Below are 23,463 nucleotides of genomic sequence, written 5' to 3'. Positions count from 1 at the left end.
GAACAGTGTCCGTCCTAATAAGTCATTAAATTCACATTAAACCTTTGTATGTAAGATTCTTTGTTCTTAAGCTGTTGACCAACCTGTCTTTGTTCAGAGATGTTGCCCAGATATTTCAAATTACACACACATATTTGATGAAATTCGGACTGCATATGCCTGTGTAATAAAAGCAATTAAAATAATAATATTTACAATAAATCAACAGCACAATATGAAGGCATAAAGAGTTAGAAGCAATAAAAAAACAGATATGGATAAGAGCAGCTGAATTCAGGGAAATAATAGGCCTACAATAAACAGATGAAAACATTTGTAAAGAGATATGAGATTATGAGGAATAAAGTAAAGACAATAAGGATAATAATAAGGATAAATGAAAGCCATGAGAACAACGAAAGCAATAAAAGCAATACAAAGAAATTGAGGGTAAAGCAATTAGAGGGGATTAAAAAAAGACAATAGCGAGATTGCAAGATTTCATATCAACAAAAATCTGCATATCTGCATATATGCTACTGATTTTTGAAGGAGCCTTAAAAGAACATGTTTCATACAGTTCTGCTAGTTACTATAAAACAAAACTGACAAATATCTTCCATGCAGAGTATGAGCATGCTCGCTCTGTCTATGTGAGCATGTTAGCATTTAGCTCAGAGCACAACTGCGCCTAAAATGCCGCCTCACACAGAGCTGCTGCTGCTGCTGCTGCTGTAGATTTTGATGGTGTTTCTTCTGACCTATTACAAATCCGTCTCACGTGCAGCAGTCCTGTACTACTGCAGACTTGCCACACGTCTGCGAGGGGCCAGATGAAGTCCTTGCAAATGTAAATTGACAATCCATTCAGCATAATCAAATGGAAATTAAAGTACAAATGCACCGATTTATAATCTATGCAGGGAGGGTCATTTTAATTAAGCAGACAAAGACTGGTTTAGCAGGCGAAATGTAACATTGTTGGATTCAGGACGACATCAAACACACAAATCGACCAAAGGATGTGTAGCATCCCAGTGCTCTGCAACGATCTGTGTAACAGCTCCGTGCAGTGGCGATATTGAGTGGAAGTGACTTTTCTCAATGCTAATGTATGTCGGTATAATATAAAATTATCTGTTAGGCCTATATGTCCAAATATTATCAGTTATCATCATATTTTTATTTTCACACCAGACTTTTTGCACGCAGCTTTTGCATCATGTCTCATTGCATTTGACCACACATGGTATTACGTAGTGTATTTCAACATCATTTTCTGGGGATATTAATTGGTGGATCGAAGCAAAAGAAGCGAAAATATAACTCTCACTCTCAAGAGATCCCTGCAAGGCTATTGATTGTTATTATTTATGTTGGCGAATTACAGTAATATTGGTAAATAAGTTGGGAGCTGTTCCCCTTCTATCCATGAGGATGTAGTTGTTTTGAAGTGTTTTTGCTGCTGAATGTTTTTGCTGTTTATCACAGTTGATGAGTTTACTTGAAACAAAATGTGGTTTATTACTTCTAGACAATTTTTATTTAGTTTGGTCACATTTGTAATGTTAATTATGAAAATATGGTTATTAATAAACTACTAGTAAACTAAATTAAACTAAACTACTACTACTACTTTTTCATGACAAATAAAAAAAACATTCAAATTATGATGACAGGAGATACTGTGGATGTTAGAGGTGAGTTGGGTGTTATTTATTTTATTTGAATGTTTCACACAAACAAACATAAGATAATGTACAAACAAAAATATAATATGCTCAGAGCTACGCTACAGAGGCTAATGGGATTTCTTGGTTTCCCTCATCAAACTCATCAACACAATCCAACAACTCCAAAACGCTCTGGTGGACAAGTTGTGACCTGCACATTCACCACGCTATGAGATAATAACAGAACGTTATGAGACAGAGTTGTTTTAGAGGTAAATTCATGCAAAACCGCTGATGCACGTTGCCTTCAGGGACAGTTTTTTCAGCAAGCAGTCTCTGAATTTACCTCTAAAACAACTCTGTCTCGTAACATTCTGTTATTATCTCATAGCGTGAATGTGCAGGTCACAACTTGTCCACCAGAGCGTTTTGGAGTTGTTGGATTGTGTATTTGATGAGTTTGATGAGGGAAACCAAGAAATCCCATTAGCCTCCGTAGCGTAGCTCTGAGCAGCTCGCGGCTCTGCTCCGCCGTTCTAAAAATAGCTTGCACCGACAATTAAAGGTAACAAATCTACTGCATTATGGCAATGGGCCAATTTGCCAAAATGTTGAACTATCCCTTTAACTCAAAAATGTTATTGTTCATTTCAAAGTGAAATGAACAATAAAATATGAAATTTCCATATTGCCATGGCAACTGTACAGAGTTTAACTGTATCAAAAAATTCTTAGGCAAAATCAGTCCTCTTCTGAAACATCATTACAGGGCTAAGAGTTGTCATAGGGACTTTATGTAAATGAGCTAGATGAAGATGTTACATGTAGGAAGTCGTTGGTGTTTTGGAGCTGAGTCATGACAGCAGTGTGAGAACCACAAGAGGAGAGAGGAGGAGGAGGAGGAGGGAGCTGGTGATGAAGCTGGAGTTGGCAGCACTGTGCAGCTCAGTTAAACAGAGGGCCTGCTGCAGCAACTGGTGAGTCTCAGTGCTGATGCCTGAAAAGCACAAGACGCGTTGTTGAGACAGAAACAAATGATGATTGATGATAATGTTACACCTCATTCAGAAACTTTACCATGTCGGGACCACTCCCTCCAGGCGTGCAGGTAATCAGTGTCATGTTTCATCCCAGAAACTGTTGGAAAATGTGAAAGAAATGAACAAGTATACAGATCCTTTACGTAAAATAGCTAATACAACTTTTTAAACAAACTCTGTAGATCTCTGTTGAAAATGTCACAATATAGTTATGGTATGTTATAATAATCCTGAAAATGTAGCCTACACAAAAGCAACAGTACTAAATGGAGACAACTGACCTGTGTGACACGTTGCATGAATATAAGTGTGTTATTAGGTTCATGACATGTGTAAGCAGCACTTGGTTTGTAATTGGTCAAAGTGGAGATAAATTCACTGTAACTAATTGTTATTTTCATAATGGATTTGTTATTCTCTAGATCGATTTATCAATTTACAATTCATCCATTGAAAGATAAAGTAAATGTGTAAACTCTTTCCTAATAATAATAATAATAATAATAACATTTTATTTGAATAGGGACAGCGCATATTAATGAACATTGGTATAAAAAAATACTGCAGTAAATATGTCGGATTATAGCCTAGACGCTAATTTTCATCCGTAGTCCCTAATAGATAAATAAAATAGCCTATAATGCCTTGTAGTGCAGTAAAAGTGAAAAGAAAATATGTACAAGGGTACATAAGGTACAATGATGATAGCTGTTGTTACTTTATATGGTTGAGCCCTATACGTTCCTCCTATGCTGATGATTACCTCATTTATAATCCAATAAAGAGATGATGGTGTTCGTACCTTTGTACTCTTTCAGCAGGTGTTTTAAATCTCTGAGTGCCCGGGTGAGGCTCTCCAGTCGGTGCTGCAGGTCGAGGTTTTCTTCTTTCAGAGTGTGGATGGTGTCATGGAGCTGATAGGCCGAGCCGCAGCGTGACATCGGAGAGATCAACCAAAACGCTACTGCTGTGGCCTGCAACATAGAAAACATTGTAGTGGGCAACCAAAGACTTGTGACTTGTGATGAGGATCAACTCAGTTCATTAAATCATCTGCTGCCGCTCATCAGAGTCCGGTTAAAGTTAATTCTGCTCTGTAATTGATTCAGTGATGGGAACTAAATGGGAGCTAATAGTGCTCTTGGTCATGTGACCACTCTGAGGGATCAATTGTTCTGTTAGATTTCCCCGAGCCCAAATTAGAGAGAGATGTAGACCGAGTTGTTTCGGAGTTAATACATTTTATATTTTACTGGTCCAGCCCACTTGAGATCAAATTGTGCTGTGGCCTCTGAACTATAATAAGTTGGAAAAGAAAAAAAGTCACAAAAAAATACTACATACTTTGTTGTAGGCCACAATTATGCTTTTTTTTTTCTAAAGAATTGCAACTTTACTTTGATTCATTAAAACTTATGAAATCAAAGAAAGCCCTATTGCTGTATGACAGTTTATCAACTGATCCCCTTTAAGAATTTTTTTTATTATTTATTTATTTCTTTTCTATTGTTTTACTTTCTTGTCCTGCTTATCCTATTCTTTTTTTAATGTAAGAAATGCTAAGCTCAGTTCTGAAAGCAACGACTTTTGTAATTGCATTTGAATATGCTTATTTGTATTGTATTTTGCACCTTGCAATAAAGAAAAAATATAATATATACGGTAGGCTACTTTGTTGTAGTTGTTTGTTGTTTATTTGTTTGCCTGCGGCGGAAGTGCTTAAGCAGATTTTCATCCTCTTCCGGGTTGATTTCCGGTCACAGAGGATCGAAGATGGCGACTCACATGTCGAGGTGTAGAACCTGGAGTCGTGTTCAGAGGTAATAACGCGTTTGAAATGAACTTTCTGAAACTGTCGCCACATCAAGGCCTGGACACAGAAACACGGTGCGAGCTGTATCTTCGGTTTCCTGCGTCCCGGGACTTTACGTCGTCAGTCAGCAGCATCTGAGATTAGCTCAGTCAGTTAGCACGATGCTAACAGCCTGAGCTAATGTTGCTTCATGATTTCATAATAACAGAAAAGCAGCGTCGGAAAAAAACCCCGCAGTCGCTTTTATGACAGGTGTAACAGAGAAAGTTTTATTTTTGTGTACTAGTTACTTACTGTGGTTTGTCAGGTGTTTTGTGTGAAGCCAGCTTCGTTTTGTGTTTAGTTTAAATGTCATAAAGTTTTAAGACATGTCTGGAGATTTTACTATGTTGACACAAGTAAAGGAAGTCAGTAATAGTAGATGCAAAAAATAAATAAATAAAAATGGCATATTTGGTGAAATGTTGTGACCCCCATTGTACAATAAAGTTCTAAGGGTTTGAGTAGAAAGTCCTGACAGCTGTAATGACTGCTCCACTGACAGGCTGCTGCTTGTTGATGAGCGTGGCAACTCCATATGGGAAGTATGGTATAGCTACTTTTGTTCAAGTTAAGAAGTTAGCATATTATTCTCTTAAAAACATATATTGAAATAGCTGCTTGATTATTTCTCTGTCAGTCAATATACCGTTGTTTCTCTAGCTATACTGATTCCACAACAGCTGGAAGGATTTTTGAGGAAGAGCTGCTTTTCTTTTCCTCTTCTTTTTACAGGTTTGGGATTGCAGCTTACAGAAAATACAGCAGCACTGGCAGATACCCAAACATCTCCCTCTCCTCACCGCTGCCTGGGATCCCCAAGCCGGTGTTTGCATCGGTGGATGGTCAGGAAAAATATGAAACCAAGATCACCACTCTAGAAAATGGCCTCAAGGTGGCTTCGCAAAACAAGTTTGGTCAATTCTGCACAGTTGGAAGTAAGTTGCAGGATTAATATAGAAATTATAACTCTCTACACACTCAGAAGTTGGTAAACTGTGAATGTTTTCTTTATTTCTTTTAGTTTTAGTAAACTCTGGATCCAGATATGAAGCAAAATATCCAAGTGGAATAGCACATTTCTTAGAGAAACTTGCCTTTTCTGTAAGTATCATTAATTTCTTTTCAATGTGGTTTCAAAGTTGATTATTAATGCCGACAGTTAGTAGATCTTAGTAGTTTGGCTTTGTGTGTTGTTTATATTGACCAGTAAAAGCTTGTCTTAGTAAGTCTCTTGATGCTTTGGTAACAGAAAGGGAAATAACATAAAAATCAAAAGTGGTCATCTTACACTGAGGACTGATGTTGATAACAGTTTATCCTTCAAGTCCACAGCTCAATACGGAAGTAAAGATGAAATCCTGCTCACATTGGAAAAGCACGGAGGGATATGTGACTGCCAGACATCAAGGTAACAAAAAAATGAATAAATCTTTGTCTCAGTGTTGATAAACGTTTCATTGGACTTTTCCTTATTTTTGTTAAAGTCCAAGAGTCCAAACTAACAGCACACCCCTCCAAAACAACTTAAACCTGCTTTATTTCACTGTGCAGGGACACCACCATGTATGCAGTGTCTGCTGAAGTGAAGGGTCTGGACACAGTGGTTAGTCTTCTCTCTGACGCAGTGCTGCAGCCCCGCCTGCTGGGTGAGGAACTCACCTCACTTTTACCTGAAATGACAAATAAGAAGTCTTTGAGTGTCTCTCTAACGTAGATATTTTTGTTTACACACAGATGAAGAAATCGACATGACCAAAATGGTGGTGCGCTTTGAGTTAGAAGACCTGAACATGAGACCGGACCCTGAACCTCTACTAACCGAGATGATCCACGCGGTGAGTTTTAATGTGTTTTATCATCCAGGAAGTCATGCTGCAGCTTCTTCTTCTCTGTTGTACCATGACAAAAACTCTGACAATACCACAAGTTTCATCCAGGTCTGCTTGGCCTGTAGATGAAAAAGGTTGTTTTATAACTGTATTACAAAGATTGGGGCTGCAAAAACATATCATATTGTGATGATATGTGCAGATATTGCAAATGCGTTTTCAGTGTGAATGGTCATTTGTGAATGGTATAAATGGTGATCTTGCACTTTGGCAGATCGCAGTTTGGATTACATTGCAGTTCATTGTGCAGCCCTACACGTAATATTAACATATTTAGCTGTAACTGGTAAATATGTTGTTTCTATTTGATGGCTTCACTGAATAATTATAAGAAAAGTGAAAAACTGTTTGTCAAAAGGTAACAGTTTAAATAGTTTGTTCAGAAATAATACAGGAATTCATGATCGGACACAATCTTTTAGTTTTTTCTATTACGGTTTACGCTTTTGTCAGTTTTACTAGTTTTTCATTAAAAAATTATTCATTATTCAGGATGTGGCTAAAACAATTGTCACGCATTGTCACTTTGAGATTGTGATGTATTTCTTCCGTTTCTTAGAGTCTCCATAACTTTGTCTTGGTCATGTAAATGTGACTCAGAGACAACAGATTGATAATTCTGTACTTCTCGTTTTTTTACTCCTAGGCTGCATATCGAGGCAACACGGTGGGACTGCCTCGCTTCTGTCCTGTAGATAATGTGGACAAGATCGACAGGAACGTGCTTCACAGTTACCTGCGCAACTACTACTGTCCTGAGCGGATGGTGCTGGCGGGAGTCGGCATCGAACACGAGCAGCTGGTCGAATGTGCCAGGAAATACCTGCTGGGTGTGAAGCCAGTGTGGGGAGCGGGCACCGTGGCCAACGTGGACCAGTCTGTAGCGCAGTACACTGGTGGCATCGTCAAGGTGATTGGCCTTTTGGTTTTTTTTTTGTCACTAAGGTTTTTATTGAGAAATTTTCTTTTATACAGATTTAAAACCAAAGTTTATACAGGTAAATACAAAAACAGATATAAACACATGGGAGTCACTGTCTTGCAATCTGTCCATATTCCCATTTTCTTTTACTCAATCAAGTCTTGTGCTTTGTTGCTGTTTGGTCTTAAATATTGTCCATCTCAATTTCTCTTCGAACTGAGCTTCCTGTAGTCTTAGGCGGTGCGTAATTTTTTCCATTATGTAGATTTCCTTTATAATCTGTGTCCATTGATCCTGTGTAAGGGTTTTCTTCATTTCTCCATTTTCTTGTAATAGCTTTTTTTTAGCCGCTGTTAGTAATATTTTTACCAAGTATCTGTCCTTCACTTGTATATTTTCTTCACATAAGGTACATAAATACAAAACTGTACAAGACATAGGAATCTTATAACCAAGTTTTTTTTAACAGTGCATCTTATAACGTTTTCCAAAATTGTGTTATTTTATCACATTTCCAAAAAATATGTGAGTGATCCGCATCTATCAGGGTTCCCATGCGTCCCGGAAAACCTGGAAAATGGTTAAACTATTTTCCAGTCAAAGGAAAATTAGAAAATAAGTCAAATGTCCTGGAAAAGCTCGAGTTGTCCTGGAAAATTATTTATCACACCATGACATCAGCTACCAGAGCTTTATTTGACTTTTTCAGACCTCGCTAGTCGCTAAGTGCCTAAAGAGGAAACTAGCAACTTTGAGTTGATGAGTGGTACCAGTATTGGCCGTGATCATGAGGGTTTTCTCTGCTGAATGACAGATAGAGGAGCAGCAGAGAGCTGTTGTGGGTGTTGTATAAAAACAAAAACAACATGTTTGCGTTGTTATATGATAAATTTGTTATAATTTCTAAGCCTGTAAGAGATTATTTCATAGATAAATTCGAGCCATAGACTACACTTCTGGGGGTGAGAGAGGAATAAACATAGAAACAAACTGGTTGAATGTACAAAATTAGGTACACCTGTCGAAAAGAAGACTTCTCCAAAAGTATGAATGGGATGAGGGATGTATTATTGTCTGGTGTGATAAGATATCATACTGTAACAGCTGAAAATGTCCTGGAAAAGTCTGGAAAATGATTTCAAGAAAAGATCGGAAACCCTGGTCCATTATTCCACAGTCTCTCCAACAAAGCATATTTTTGTTTAATCGTTTACGTGGATAGCCATTCTAATTGAGCATAGGGCATCGATGAGGTGATTTTGACTTGACAGCATTTTAATTTTCCATCTGTCAGATGGAGAAGGACATGTCAGACGTGAGCCTGGGCCCCACCCCGATCCCTGAGCTCACCCACATCATGATCGGCCTGGAGAGCTGCTCCTTCCTGGTGGGTGTTTGTTTCTAATCAGATTGATCAGTTTGATGAGATGCTCCCAAAATTTTACATTTTAAAAGTTTTTTTTTTCTTTTTGTTTCCCCTGTTTTGTTTTTAACAGGAGGACGACTTCATCCCATTCGCAGTGCTCAACATGATGATGGGTGGAGGAGGCTCCTTTTCTGCAGGAGGCCCTGGTAAAGGCATGTTCACCCGCCTCTACCTGAACGTGCTCAACAGGTGAACGCCTCGAGTTTCAGTTTGGACTCTACCTCCTGCTTTGTGCAGCTCTGTGTGACTCGTCGTTACTGATTCTGCTTTTCCTCACCTGTGTTAGGCATCACTGGATGTACAACGCTACCTCCTACCACCACAGCTATGAGGACAGCGGTCTGCTGTGTATCCATGCCAGCGCAGACCCCAGACAGGTCGGTACCGGCCCCTAACATATTCACCTGTTTTCTGCTGTTTATCCAGGTTCAGATTGTGTAAAGATTTTGATATTATGTAATCATATATCATTTCTGGCTGAACTGCACAGACTTTAGCTAGAATGGGTTTTAGGGGTTAAAGAGGAACTATGCAAGATTTTTAACTCGACTATGCTTCATTTTTACCTTAAAGGGATAGTTCAACATTTTGGCAAATTGGCCCATTGCCATAATCCCTATAGTCATAGTAGTAGGTTTGTCACCTTTAATTGTCAGTGCACATTCACCACGCTATGAGATAACAACGGAACGTTACGAGACTGAGTTGTTTTTGAGGTAAATTCATGCAAAACTGTGAACTGTTTTTTGGCAAGCAGTCTCTGTATTTTGCCTCTTAAACAACTCTGTCTGTTAACGTTCTGTTATTATCTCATAGCGTGGTGAATGTGCAGGTCACAACTTGTCCACCAGAGCGTTTTGGAGTTGTTGGATTGTGTATTTAATGAGTTTGATGAGGGGAAACCAAGAAATCCCATGAGCCTCTGTAGCGTAGCTCTAAGCAGCTCACGGCTCTGCTCCGCCATTCTAAAAATAGCTTGCACCGACAATTAAAGAAAAACTAACCTACTGCTAATGACTATAGGGATTATGGCAATGGGCCAATTTGCCAAAATGTTGAACTATCCCTTTAAGTAAACAGCTTCAGAGTAACTGTGATGCTTAAATAAAGGACTTGTTACATGTTAGAGGTAGAATGGAGGCTCTCTGCCTTCCACGTAGCGTCTCTTGGCTGAAAACCAACCTTGTAAGATCAGAGCCTCCGACCTGGTGTCCCAGCTCTCGTCTCTGCGAAACTGTGACACAAATATAACCTGTAATATCTTGTTCATGGCCGAAAAGACTACACAAATATACACATCGTAATGCGTATAGGATATATAACATTATCTACCACTCCACTTCTGGATTTCTCGCCGGCTTCGTTGAAAACAAATGCACATGGCCGGGAGGAGGGTTAGCTAAACAGCGGAAAAGCGACCGGACTTGCATAGTTCCCCTTTAAATGTAATTTGTAATCTCAGTTAATTAGTTTTTTTCTTCTGTCTTGATGTTAATCTCCCTAACCATGACGTATGTTGATCTCCAGGTGCGGGAAATGGTGGAAATCATAACCAGAGAGTTCATTCAGATGGCTGGAAATGCAGGAGAGGTAATGATTCCTACTGGTTTATTAGTATTTATTATTCTTGTATGATCAGTACACAGTACACGTGTAATGTTTATTCCCCTGTGTGTCCAGATGGAGCTAGAGAGAGCCAAGACTCAGCTCAAGTCCATGTTGATGATGAACCTCGAGTCACGGCCGGTCATCTTTGAAGACGTCGGCCGTCAGGTCCTCTCCACCGGAAAGAGAAAGCTGCCGCACGAACTGTGTGATCTAATAAGTGAGTACGAGAGAGAGAGAGAGAGAGAGAGAGAGAGAGAGAGAGAGAGAGAGAGAGAGAGAGAGAGAGAGAGAGAGAGAGAGAGAGAGAGAGAGAGAGAGAGAGAGAGAGAGAGAGAGAGAGAGAGAGAGAGAGAGAGAGAGAGAGAGAGAACGGCCTTAAAGGAATAGTTCACCAAAAATGAAATTCAGTCATTAGTGACTCACCCTCATAATGATGAATACTCCAGAGTAGTTTTTTATTCCTCAAAGTGCATCTGGAGACCCGGGAGGCCGGTTCGTAGTCCAACGAAAACTTTATATGAGAAAAATAGCGCCCAACATAAAAACATCCATAAAACTACACAAAAAACATGCAATATTCCTCCACACTGCTCGTCCACTGCAATCCAAGTGTCCTGAAGGGATGTAGTCCAGAGTTTACTGGAAACAACATCATATAGGACATTTTTACAGCCTAAACAGTCCTGTATTGAATTTGCCTGGGGCGTGCTCACGCGTGCATCGTACCAGACACAAACAGGTGTCCATAAAACTACACAAAAACCTTGAAATATTCCTCCACACCACTCGTCCGTGGCAATCCAAGTGTCCTGAAGGAATTCATTCCAGAGTTTACCCGAAACAACGTCATTTAGGCAAGTCCGGTCACGTCTGCGTGCATCCCGTGAACGCGCCCCAGAGAAATTCAATACAGGATGGTTTCAGCTGTAAAAATGTCCTAAATGACGTCGTTTTGAGTAAACTCTGGACTATATCCCTTCAGGACACTTGGATTGCAGTGGATGAGGAGCATGGAGGAATATTAAATGGTTTTTGTGTAGTTTTATGAACGTTTTTGTGTCGGGCACTATTGATATAAAGTTTTTGTTGGGCTACGAACGAAAAACTACTCCAGAGTATTCATCAGAGTCACTAATGACTGAATTAAATTTTTTGGCTAACTATTCCTTTAAAATGACACAAAAAGTAGAAAACAGTCTCATTTCACCCTGACAAATTCATCTCTTGTAACTTGTCAACAAATAATTTTGCAGGTAACGTGACAGCCAGTGACATTAAAAGAGTGACCACCAAGATGCTGCGCAGTAAACCGGCAGTAGCGGCTCTGGGCGACCTGACGGAGCTGCCGTCGTACGAACACATCCAGGCGGCTCTGTCCAGCAAGGACGGACGTCTGCCTCGCATGTACCGCCTCTTCCGATAAGACGCAGCCCTCATCCACCCGATCCAAGCCCACTCAGCCAGTCTGAACCGGCAGACGTCAGTGTAAATAAACTGGACTGTGGATGGTTACAGTAGCGTCCCCCTCTCCCACAGCGCAGAACTCGGCACAGCTCACTCAGGGAGGGGGGGTGAGTGGGGCGAATCCCCGGCCTCTCAACTTGAACCTTTGAGACTGGGGATTTTAAAAAAAGAAAAACTTGCATTTTACTCTTAAGTGTAGTCCACATGCGGTTGGAGTATATGTATTTATTGTTTGTGGGCACGAAGCCATACGTCATTATATTTACTGGTGGTTTGCAGGAGGAGTTTGGTTTTAAAGGGACAGTTCAGCCCCCCATAGGCAAAAAAAAAAAATCAAAAGTGTTAATTTCCCATTTTAAAAAGAAAGAAAAAAAAAAAAAACCTTCCACACCCACCTGTTATGTTCTTACACTGTGAAATAGTCTTCAAAGTAAAACAGCACAGAGACAACGGACGACGCTGGTGCTTCTTTTCTGAGCCGACACTTTCCTTAAGTGTCATTTTCACCAAATTCACCAAACTCCACTTCAGACGTTTCTCTAAAGCATAAACGACAGCACTTAATGATCTCCCTTTAGAGGCACAGGAGACGCAACACACAGCAATAGTTCACTGATTAATAATAATAATGCTGCTGCTGCTGGATTTTCTTTTCTGGATCATTGTTGCCAACTGTACAACTGTAGCCAGTCTCAAATCATGGGTTTGTGTCACCAATGTCTCATTTGACGTGTAAAGATCGATAGTAAATCTTGTTTTTTGTTTTTTTTTGTAATGTCTTTTTTTTTTTTTCGTCCTTTTTGTTTTGTTGGTAAATTTCAAATAAACTTTAAGAAGATAAATTAAAGGCAGAGTTTGAAATTTGGTGAATGATTCACTTCTCTGGCAGACGGTTAGATGAGATATGGGAGGGCAGATTGATCCCATGTTGATACTCCTGATACAAAGTCTTATTTTGAGTATTGATATTATCGTCAATAAGCTCAGAGAATTAACTTAATTGTTATTTATCATTCACATTAAACACCATCTTGTGTTCTAACATGCACATGATTAAGTAATTAACGGGAAAGCAAAGAAAAACCTCATGGTTGGTAAATTAAATACATATTCAGAGGTGTATCAGCTGCTTTTGACAATGAAAAGTATTGATCTTGGTTTGATCACGTTCCTGGCCCTGAAACCAACAGATGTGGTATCGATCTTCTTTTCTATTCTTCTCCCATCACAAAACAAATGAATACATGGAAATGTTAAAACTGTTACTTTCATAGATATGTCTCCTCTGCCTCACCTTCACAAACTTAGAGGTTTAACAACTGCCAGATACAATTATATACATAAAACAAACATTGTATTGATCTGCACCCAAACCCACCACCCAAGTGTATTTTTATCATTATCTCAGTGGCTTCTGACTACAGTGAATATGTTACATGTGACCTCTGTTAACATCTGTACACCAACTGGTAAATAAATGTAATTACTTCCATTAATAAAATTATATATATTTTAAAAAGCTCTTGCTTTGCAGTGAAATGTAAAACAACTTAAAAGACAAAGACGTGTTTTGAAATGTTTATTAAGGGGCTGTTAGCTGACATAGAAAAAGAGAAGAGGTCCTGAGGAAATGAAATCAAGACCCACAGGCACTTTTTTTTTTTTTTTTAAGGAGCAGACTGCTCTTCATGCTGGGAATGCAAGTTCATTAATGCGAACATACAGAACATACAGTACATGGATAGTTTGTAGTAAATATATATGTATATATACGAGGTTACACAGCTGTGAGATGAGAGATAAGGCAATAAGTTACAATCTGCCCCAAAAGGGTCACTTGGCCTAATAAGAGAGAGAAAATCTGTGACAGGCGTTAACAGTATAAATAAAATGCTCCATCTGTTTTATAGCAGGTGAATTCCTTTACATTAAAAGGTTTAATATTAGCTGTCAAATACATTTGATCTCCCTGAAATTCAACAGTAGCCTGTAACAACAACCTCATGACTGCAGCGTTGATGACGATTAACATCATGATCGTAAAGTGACAGCTCCCTTCTTCTTCCATCCTGCTGCGTTTTTTTTTTTTTTTCTTTGAAAAAGAAATCGACCAATGTCAGACACTTAAAAGCGTCTGAAATGTTTACTGTGATCATGGTCGTGCTCTTTGATGACAAGCTCACAAGGCATCTGGACGACGTTCGGAGAAATAAATAAAAAATGAAAACGTAATACTGTGGTTCTTGGTGCTTTAAAAAAACAAAAACACCTCTAAATGAATTAGTGAATGAAATGCAGTTACACAGAGGCTGCATGGTTACATCAGTTCACACCGCAGCATGTGACTGAAGAGTAAGCCACGGTGGCGTCTCTCTCTCCCACCGTGTCCCAGTCATGTTTGACTAGAGGAGGAGGGGGGAGGGGCTGAATAAATAAAGGCCAGACTGCTGCTGCTGTGTCTGACCTCAAGGTCCCTGCCCTCGAGTACAGCCAGACACTTCAGATGACCAGGACACGCACACACACAAGCACACACACACACACACGGTTACCCAAAATGCCCAATAGAGGGCACACTCTGCTCAGTTACAACCACCACCACTGAGGCTCTGTGTAGTTAAGACAACTCTGGTTTCCTTTTTTGGTCCTGCTCCACCTGCCCGTTTCTGGCACAGTTTGACCACAGTCCGGTCCAGTCCGGTCTGGTCCGGTCTGGTCCAGTCCGATCCAGTCCTGGTCTTAGAGAGCCCACTTTAAGGGTCTATGAGATGGCGCAGATGGTGCTGCTGCCTTGGTTCTTCATGGCTTCCCTCCTCTTCAGCTCTCTGGTGATCCTCCTCCTGATGCCCTCCAAGTACAAGCTACGATCAAACTGCCCTGCGCCCAGAGGAATACTGACAAACAAATACAAAAAATAATCATCAAGTTTTAGGGGGTGAGAGAATTGTTACTCGACAAACATGGGAAAACAGAGGAGTATTATGGAGATTATTCTTTCATTATGCATTTCAAGAATAAAGTCAAAATGTCAAGAATAAAATCAATGTCGAGAGTGAAGTCAAAATGTGGACTGTGACTGCACGAGTGTAACGGTAGAGTAGGTTTCTGAAGTTATGCAACTGCAAACTTAACTGATTTCATATCACGTGTTTTCAACTTTTCACATTTCAACTTTTTCCACAACATTTCTCAACATTTCGACTTTATTCTCGAAGTGCATAATGAAAAAATGATATTATTTTTCATGTGTGGCCCTAATACTCCTTTGTAGAAAACAGACATTTGCCAGAATTACAAATACATTTCATAATGACTTTTGACTCAGCTCCTTGCTACATAATCTAACTTATAACAAATTGGTCCTGCTCACTGTACCTGCTTCTCCAACATGATGAATTGTGCTGGTGTTGTATCAGCTTTATTAAGTTCTGCATCGTTACATATATGGCAACCACAATGAAGGAACTCATCTCCGTTACTCACTTGTCTCTGCCCGGCCTCAGTTTGACCTGGAAGACGGCGACGACGGGCCGATGGTCTGAGGTCTTGATGCTGGAGCAGCTGGCGTACTTCACCACTTTAATGTCGTCAGCCTGCCTGTTCCTGAACAGGATCCTGTCCTGTGAACACCAACAGACACGTTTAGCCCGGTCCCGGTCAAAAAACACAGTGCACCACAAGTTTGGCTTATTTTATTATCTGTAGCTGTGTGATCTAGAGAAGGTGTGGCCTTGGAAAGCTGAACAAACTACAACAACTGCACTGAAACGAGAGGGTATGATTTACAGATCCTCAGCAGTGACATGCAGTGAATCTTGAAGGATAGATTGTGCCGCAAAGGCTTCATCCATCAGATCGCTTGTTGCATGGTGGTATTGAAGAAAATATTTCTCAGCTGTGTTTGAAGGAGACTTTGAAATATAATAGAGTTTTACTGCCACTATGACACAGTCTTCAAATGCAGGGCCCTGATTTGAGACACATCCATCATTACTAAAGCATATGATTATGTTTTGTCACATGTAAGTTGATTCTCGTTCTTCTTACTGTGTATGAAGGCGTCCTCTGTTTAGAGGTGGTGTCGTAGATGTCGCAGCCGATGTCAAATTTGTACGTGGGGAGAAAGTGAATCGGTGCCTCCTGAAAGCCTTTAAAGATGGAACCTGGAGAAACAGAAGCACGTTTTCAGATTGATAATTAATCAAACACGACAAGGTTCTTCATTAAAGGGATAGTTCAACATTTGGCAAATTGGCCCATTGCCATAATCACTATAGTTTTAGCAGTAGATTCGTTACCTTTAATTGCCGGTGCAAGCTATTTTTAGAACGACGGAGCAGAGCCGCGAGCTGCTCAGAGCTACGCTACGGAGGCTAATGGGATTTCTTGGTTTCCCTCATCAAACTCATCAAATACACAATCCAACAACTCCAAAACGCTCTGGTGGACAAGTTGTGACCTGCACATTCACCACGCTATGAAACAATAACGGAACGTTACAAGACTGAGTTGTTTTAGAGGTAAATTCATGCAAAACCGCTTATGCGCATTCCCGTCGGGGGCAGTTTTTCAGCAAAAGTCCCTGCATTTACCTCGAAAACAACTCTGTCTCGTAACGTTCTGTTATTATCTCATAGTGTGGTGAATGTGCAGGTCACAACTTGTCCACCAGAGCGTTTTGGAGTTGTTGGATTGTGTATTTGATGAGTTTGATGAGGGAATCCAAGAAATCCCATTAGCCTCCGTAGCGTAGCTCTGAGCAGCTCGCGGCTCTGCTCGGCCGTTCTAAAAAATAGCTTGCACTGACAATTAAAGGTAACGAACCTACTGCTAAGACTATAGAGATTATGGCAATGGGCCAATTTGCCAAAAATGTTGAACTATCCCTTTAAAAGTGTTAAAAGTCTAATAGTTGTGTAAACATACCATCCTTCATCTCCTTGCAGAGCTGGTCGTGCTCCAGCAGGGCGTCCATGTTGCCAGTTCCCGTGCTGTTCATGAGCGTGTCCACATCGATGCGCTCCTTACTCAGCCGGAAGTTAAAGTCTCCACACCAGAAGACCTGGTCGAATCTTGTGGTCACGTCAGCTACAATTAAAGATGACATCCTTTGGTTATCAAATACCGATCACTAGCCAACATCAACCCACCGCCAGATTGTTAAGTTTAAGGAATAAACATCAGTAATAATATTTTAATTGTGTTATATTCTTTCATCTAACTGTTTTCATCCTTTATATCATTCACGAACAAAAAGAAAAGAGTCTTACATGGCGTGGAGCGGTACGGGTTGGTGTCTGGGAGGCCTTTTGGAAGAGCTAGAGCTTCGACGATCTTGTTGTAATCGAGTATTCTCTCATAAACTTTGGCGTCTCCAGCTGCAAGAAGAGCAGAAAAACACATTAGAAATAAGTGAGACTGCCAGGATGTCAGTGTTGCACAGGTTAAATGCTTCCTATGTATCACTGTGGGCATCCGTCATAGAACATGAATGTATGTTTTGGTGTAATATTTACATTGAACAACGTGCTGAAGCAGTAAAAACTAAGGTACAGATTTCCAGCCCCTCCAGAAACCCTCTACTCACAGGTAAAATGGGATGTGATGAAGAGGAAGGAAGTTCCAAAAAAGGTGAAGGCGATTCCCACGGCCCCTTTGGTCTTGATCTGCGAAATGATCCTGGTTGTGACCGTGGCGTGCTCCACCTCTGTGTGGACACAACACAAAAAAATATAAAATATTGTCGTTGGTGTCGGATTCATTCAAACACAAAACCCTGCGTTTGTGTCTGTGCACAGAAAAGAAAATATGTCCCCACGTCAAAGTCCTCGTTTTGTCAATGAGGATCGATTGTAGCATTATTTTAAAGAGGAACTATGCAAGTCAGGTCACTTTTCCACTGTTTTGCTAACCCTCCTCTCGGCCATGTGCATTTGTTTTTAACGAAGCCGGCGAAAAATCAATCCATGGAGCAGTGGATAACATTATATAACATATTCAATGTTACGACGTGTATATTTGTGTAGTCTTAACTGTCATAAACAAAAGATTGCGGGTTACGGAGAGCGTTTGTGTCGCGGTGCCGCAGAGACGAGAGCTGGGACACCAGGTTGGCGGCAAAGTACTGCGCTGATGCTGCAAGGTTGATTTTCAGCCATGAGACGCCAGGTGGAAGGCAGAGAGCCTCTGTTCTCACTCGTAACAAGTCACAAGTCATCACAATTACTCCAAAGCTTCTTAATTAAGGTAAAAACGTAGCATATCCACGGGAAAAATCCTGCTTAGTTCCTCTTTAAAGCTTCAAATATATACAGTATATCATCCTCCAACTCCATTTTTCATCATCAATTAACAGTACTTCCTCTGTACAAAATTCAGAGCAAAAACAATCAAAGCATCTTTGTTAAACAAAATGTCTACTTTCACAGAAGGAATATAAGTGGGAAAGTTGGGGCATTTTTGTCTTAAAAAAGATAAGATAAACAATCATTAACTGTTCCCAATTATTTCTGTTCATTGACTAATTGATTCATTGGTTGTTTTGGCTCTAGTAGATTTATTCACTGGTGTGACTGACCTGAGCAGAACCAGATGAGGTCTCTTCTGACAAACACAGTGAGATACAAAACACCATGTGATGCTGCGTACAGCATGACGTAGTAAGGTCCCAGAGTCTCCTGAAGACGGGTCTCCCACTCCCTCCTGCACACACAGTCACATTTACAGCCCTGATCACTCACTTTTATTCAGTGAATATGATTAAAACCAAACAAAAGCACATCCTACCTGTCAGGACAGCCCTCCTGGACCCCGATGACATAAAAGTCTTGTGCAAATTCAGAGTCAGTCGGGAGGAGGAGGTCGTCCAAATTGTTCGGCAGCCCCTGAAAAAAATTATAGAAACTTTGTTACCACTCAGTCAGTGAACTTGTGTTGTGTCTTCGGTGTGCTAGATGCTGCGGAGCCGTGACTTCCTCGTACCCTCTCTCCCTGCATGTTCCACGTGGTGACGTAGACGCCCACTCTCCTGTCAGGGAAGTATCGGTCCAGCTCCTCCGCCCCGAGCAGGGCGCCGCTTCCCAGCACGCTGCCCTCCAGAAAGCTCCTAGAAAAATACACACATTGGTTTGGTAGGAGGACAAATTAGCACTTCTACTGGCTCGCACAGCGGTTGGGTTAAGGTTCCTTCATCTCAGCTGATTACTACTAAATCTTAAATATTCATTGTAAGAAAAAGCAAGACTTTGGTCTTTAGATGTTCAGTCAATAATTTCCCTACTGGGCTCTGACTGTGTATCAAGATTTTTTTTTTTTGCTCCTCCTCCTGTCAAAAACTGTGCTGAACAAGCATCTTCTCTGATCCTGTGTTAATCCCCCTCCACACTATCATGTTCCTCTTTTCTCTTAAAGATGCGAGCGTTGCACACGCACAATGTGTAAATGTCTGGAGCCCCGGGTTTCAGGACAAAATTAACAGTCTGTTGGTGCAGCTGCGTTAACAGTCAGTCAGTCCTCCTGGTGAACCAAGGTCCACCTGCAATACACTCACCGCCTCAAGCAGAGAGCACAGGCAGTACTAGAAGCCTCATAGAAGATAAAATCTAAATCATAAACAATGCTGGAACACATACAGTTAGTGAAACAAACCATCTACACAGCCATAAACAAACGTCTCACCCCACATGTCCAAAATCTGTGTAAAATGACACCAGATACAACCTAAGGGGAAGATTATTATTTGATAGACCAAAGACTAGAACCAATGTAAAAAAAAAAAAACAGTCCAGCACTTTATTACAGGCATCCCTGCAATACGAATCAGTGCTTTACTGTATAATCTTGCACTTTATTACGGCCGGGCATCCTGCAATTATACAGCAGTAGCACATTATACAGCCACTTTTGCTCCGCAATCTAGCCCTTTATATGGGCACTCAATACAAATGAGCACTTTACTCTACGATCAATTTATTGTCCTTCCTCTCTTCTCTTCCCATCTTACACCTATCTGCCTATGGGACCAGAGATGGAAATTAGCCGTATGGCTACAATTTCTTTTCATATTTACTTTTTTTTTTTTAATGTTCATTTATATTCATTGTCCCATTTCTTAAATAAATAAACTTGAAACTGTCCTGAAAAAATTTAATTATGTAGCACCCTAGCCAGTTTCAAAAGACGTCATAAAAATTATGCAATTTCTCGTTATAATATGGAAAAATTAAAGGAACTACGAGAAGTTTAGGAAAGCAAAGTGTTTTCACACTACATTTCCCATGAGCCTCTGCACGCACGGTGAAATTCTTGGACCTGCACAAGACGGACTAAAGCGAAAACATTTGCCAAGAATGTTTTCATTAATCAAGAACAAAAGTCAGAGGTTCAAAGACGATCAGATACCGTCGTAGTTCCGACTATAAACGATGCTAACTAGCGATCCGGCGGCGTTATTCCCATGACCCGCCGGGCAGCGTCCGGGAAACCAAAACTAGGAAATGCAGGGCGAGTCGACCACAAAATAATAATATCAAAATAACTGTAAAGACAAAACAATATATTTATTGAAAACAGACCCATTAACAAGTGTTGGTAACATAGATTCATCCAGATTAATATGAGGTTTTATAACCAAAAGCAAACTCCTCGGGGTCTCTTTAAGTTTACTGGTCTTGCACTGTAAATTTTAACAAGTTTATAGATACGATTAATTTGTCATTTTTGTGCTTTACTGTTTTTGTCTTATGATGAGTATCATTTTGTAAAGTAAAAGCGGTAGGTGTACATAAGCTTAGCTTCTACCTACACCCTTTCCATCACATAGCCTTTAACTGAGAAATCAGTCTTTTATTCATTCATTCAAGTTATTCATTCATTCAAGTTCTTCTTATGAACACAGAGACTGAAGCCTGGGCTGAGTGAGATACTGTAATATTGACAATCTCAGCTACATGTGCTATTAAATGATGAAAAATAGGAACAAAAATACACAGATGATCACGTTCTAAATTTGGCTGATTTTATGTACCAGCCTATATGTAAGTTACGAGCTTAGTTACCGTAATAGCCTTCTGATACCACAAAGAGTAAGCCTTTATTTAAGAGCCTTCACACCCAGCGTGAGAAGGACTCCAGCTGCTGTCATCATCATCTTCATCTACATGTTGTGCTCTGCTCTACTGTACCTGTTCCTCACATCCTGAGGTCTGATGGGGCTCAGCACGCTGTAGGTGGACCTCATGGAGTTGACAGAGGCGCTGTCCGAGCCCATGTTCTCCAGAAGCCGGCTGTCGCTCAGGTTCCTGTGGAGTCTCTCCCCGAGGTCCTCTTTGGCCAGTGCAGCATAATCCAAACAATCCCTGTCAATCCTATTAGCCGCCCTCAAAGTTGCAGACACGAAGCTCTTCTCTAGAGCGGGCAGCGGCCCCATGGCTTGCACCGGAGACAGGCGCAACTTGGTGGGCCGCGCCCGGTGGTCTGTGGGGTCGCTCTGCTGGCTGTGAGGCCTCCTGTCGTACTCCGAGAGGCTGCCCCCTCTCTCCCGAAAGACCGGGGATCCTGTCGTAACGGCAGCAGAGTGGGGTCTCGCGCCAGAGTCCTGGGTCGCGATGGGGGCGGTGGCACGACTGCCGACAAAGCCGCCAGGAGCCGTGACTGTCCGGTCGTCTTTGAGCGAGTCTGTGGAGGAGCCGGTCTCAGCCGGGTCGCTCAGACTCTCCTGGCTGTTTCTGAGTCGTCTGTTTCTCAGCGTCTCCGCAACCGAGCCACTTTTACTGAGCTTCAGTTGCCTGGGTAGCGAGGGCGGCCGAGGTTGGTATGGACTGATCTCCTCCTCTCCCCTGTCTCTAGCTGTGAGTTCAAGGGTATCATTGTGTTCCTTGCAGGGTTTGACGTCTACTAAGCAGGTCTTGAGTGGCCGGCTGTCATTGACAACTGAATCTCCTTTGTCAGGAGTCTTGTAGTACTGATGGATGCTGCTGTCCTCTCCATTCTCAGTCATCTTCTCGTCATGTCTGAGGCCAGCTGCGGTCAGGTGGATAAAGCTCTCTCATCGCTAAGTGGCAAACACCTGAAAACAGAGAGCAGAATATTATAAAGTGAGATGGTGGGCTGTTCAGCCACAAATGCACCACTTTCATCTGACTTTTACTTCTGTGGATGAACATACAATATAGAGAGAGTGTAAATAATTTAGGATCTATTTATTGACAGGTTTTCCTTGAATACCAAATCATAAAATGCTAATCTGAAACCATGTTCAGCTTCCCTAAATGTTGTTATTCTGTGTGTAAAACAGGGCTCCAGACTGGCCCTAAAATTTGAGACAGTGCAAGTAAATTTTTCATCTACTTGCACATGTGCAACCAGTAAATTTGCTGTGTGTGTTTGTTTTTTTTACACTCAAAGAGGTATCTGTCATTACAGGTGGCAACAGGCCAAAGTGTATGAGGATCATGAATGGAAAGGAAATGTGAATATTTGCTTTGCAAGTCAATTTGTGCCCTCTGTTTGCACACCTAAAATTTTAAGTTAGGGGCCACTTTGGTCCCAGTAAAAAAAAGTTAGTCTGGAGCCCTGTTACACTTTTTTAAATATACAATAAAGTCAATTGAAATGCGTTGTAACCGGCTGTTTCTTTGAGTTTGACCCTCCTGTGTGCAGTTTTCCCATCTCGGACAGAGCCACTGAGGTGAGTTAACGTTTACCTCATCCTTTTCTTTATCTTTTGCAGCTCATCAATTAACCTGACAAACCTGTCCGTGTCGCTGAGACACCGTTAAACGAAGAGCTAACTTACTGTAGCACCGGGAGCTAATTAACGCTAACACTTAGCCAAGACACCGGGGGCCATAATCCTGTCGTTTTCCCAATTTCATCACTTATAAAAGCACCGTGATTTCAGCTGACTTGCCCATCAAGTCACATTTAGATACACAGCTCTATCATGTGCTCAACCCTCTAGGTTTACAGAGTTACATTAGTTATTAAACTTACATCTATTAAATATTAGCACAACATTAGCGGCGTGCAGGCTAGGTGAGCTAACGGCTACAGCGTTATAACCTTTATAATAAACTCGTACCATTAAAGTAATGTTGGTAGTTTCCGTCTTGCGTGGTAATTAATGTGTCGCTGAATAAGTGAAGCCAGGTTTACCTCCGATTCACACTGTGCTGTGCTGTTTGGTCTCTTCAGAGTGGCTAATTTAGAAAAGTAGCTCCGCGACTTCCTTAGCAACGTTTGACAACACAGATTCTTGTTTCCAAGACAAGAGAGTCACAGTGAGTGGAGGCAGCGCCGCCACAGCGCCACTCTGTGTCCAGAGGTGGAACTGCAAGCAGCCGCATTACCTCAACACACCACAGGTGAAAAGGGTAAAACATTCACAGTTATCACCATGAAACTTCCCAATGTTATTACTTACATTAAGACAGTTATTTTTTGTATTACAAGCTTGGTCAAATTTTATGTGGAAATATGTAAATGAGGCAATATCTAAATAAATTCCTCACATCCACTACTTGAGCTGAAGGTGTTTTGGCGGAGTACCTTCAGGTCTTTCCTGCCAGCAGCCATCAGACTCTTTAATACAGAATAATTATTATTATT

General features: G+C 40.9%; 3 protein-coding genes across 3 annotated transcripts; 1 reads left to right on the top strand and 2 right to left on the bottom strand.

Annotated features, from left to right (window-relative positions):
- Positions 1–2,373: 2,373 nt before the first annotated feature.
- On the bottom strand, positions 2,374–3,771 carry LOC146981255 (uncharacterized). Its single transcript, XM_085788146.1, has 3 exons — positions 3,495–3,771; positions 2,730–2,789; positions 2,374–2,649 (listed from the first exon to the last, which is right to left on the bottom strand). The coding sequence occupies exons 1-3, from the start codon at positions 3,682–3,684 to the stop codon at positions 2,507–2,509; spliced, it is 393 nt and encodes a 130-aa protein (XP_085644272.1). The 5' UTR covers positions 3,685–3,771; the 3' UTR covers positions 2,374–2,506.
- A 680-nt stretch (positions 3,772–4,451) lies between these two features.
- Positions 4,452–12,292, top strand: pmpca (peptidase, mitochondrial processing subunit alpha). Its single transcript, XM_085786307.1, has 13 exons — positions 4,452–4,512; positions 5,280–5,482; positions 5,569–5,648; positions 5,873–5,955; positions 6,099–6,193; positions 6,282–6,382; positions 7,083–7,346; positions 8,653–8,745; positions 8,855–8,973; positions 9,071–9,161; positions 10,312–10,374; positions 10,465–10,609; positions 11,646–12,292. Exons 1-13 carry the CDS (start codon positions 4,466–4,468, stop codon positions 11,813–11,815), a joined length of 1,554 nt encoding a protein of 517 aa, XP_085642433.1. The 5' UTR covers positions 4,452–4,465; the 3' UTR covers positions 11,816–12,292.
- Positions 12,293–13,528: 1,236 nt separating this feature from the next.
- Positions 13,529–23,123, bottom strand: inpp5e (inositol polyphosphate-5-phosphatase E). The gene is made up of 11 exons (XM_085786306.1): positions 23,011–23,123; positions 21,039–21,922; positions 18,838–18,961; positions 18,643–18,740; positions 18,434–18,558; positions 17,444–17,563; positions 17,127–17,234; positions 16,783–16,944; positions 15,904–16,019; positions 15,340–15,476; positions 13,529–14,750 (listed from the first exon to the last, which is right to left on the bottom strand). Exons 2-11 carry the CDS (start codon positions 21,851–21,853, stop codon positions 14,618–14,620), a joined length of 1,938 nt encoding a protein of 645 aa, XP_085642432.1. The 5' UTR covers positions 21,854–21,922; positions 23,011–23,123; the 3' UTR covers positions 13,529–14,617.
- Positions 23,124–23,463: the final 340 nt, after the last annotated feature.

This window comes from Trachurus japonicus, chromosome 9 (genome assembly GCF_045865225.1).
Source record: "Trachurus japonicus isolate A0001 chromosome 9, Traja_1.0".
In the NCBI taxonomy this organism is placed as follows: Eukaryota; Metazoa; Chordata; class Actinopteri; order Carangiformes; family Carangidae; genus Trachurus; species Trachurus japonicus.
The sequence above is the reverse complement of the archived record's forward strand: the minus strand, read 5'-3'. Positions and strand labels throughout refer to the sequence as shown.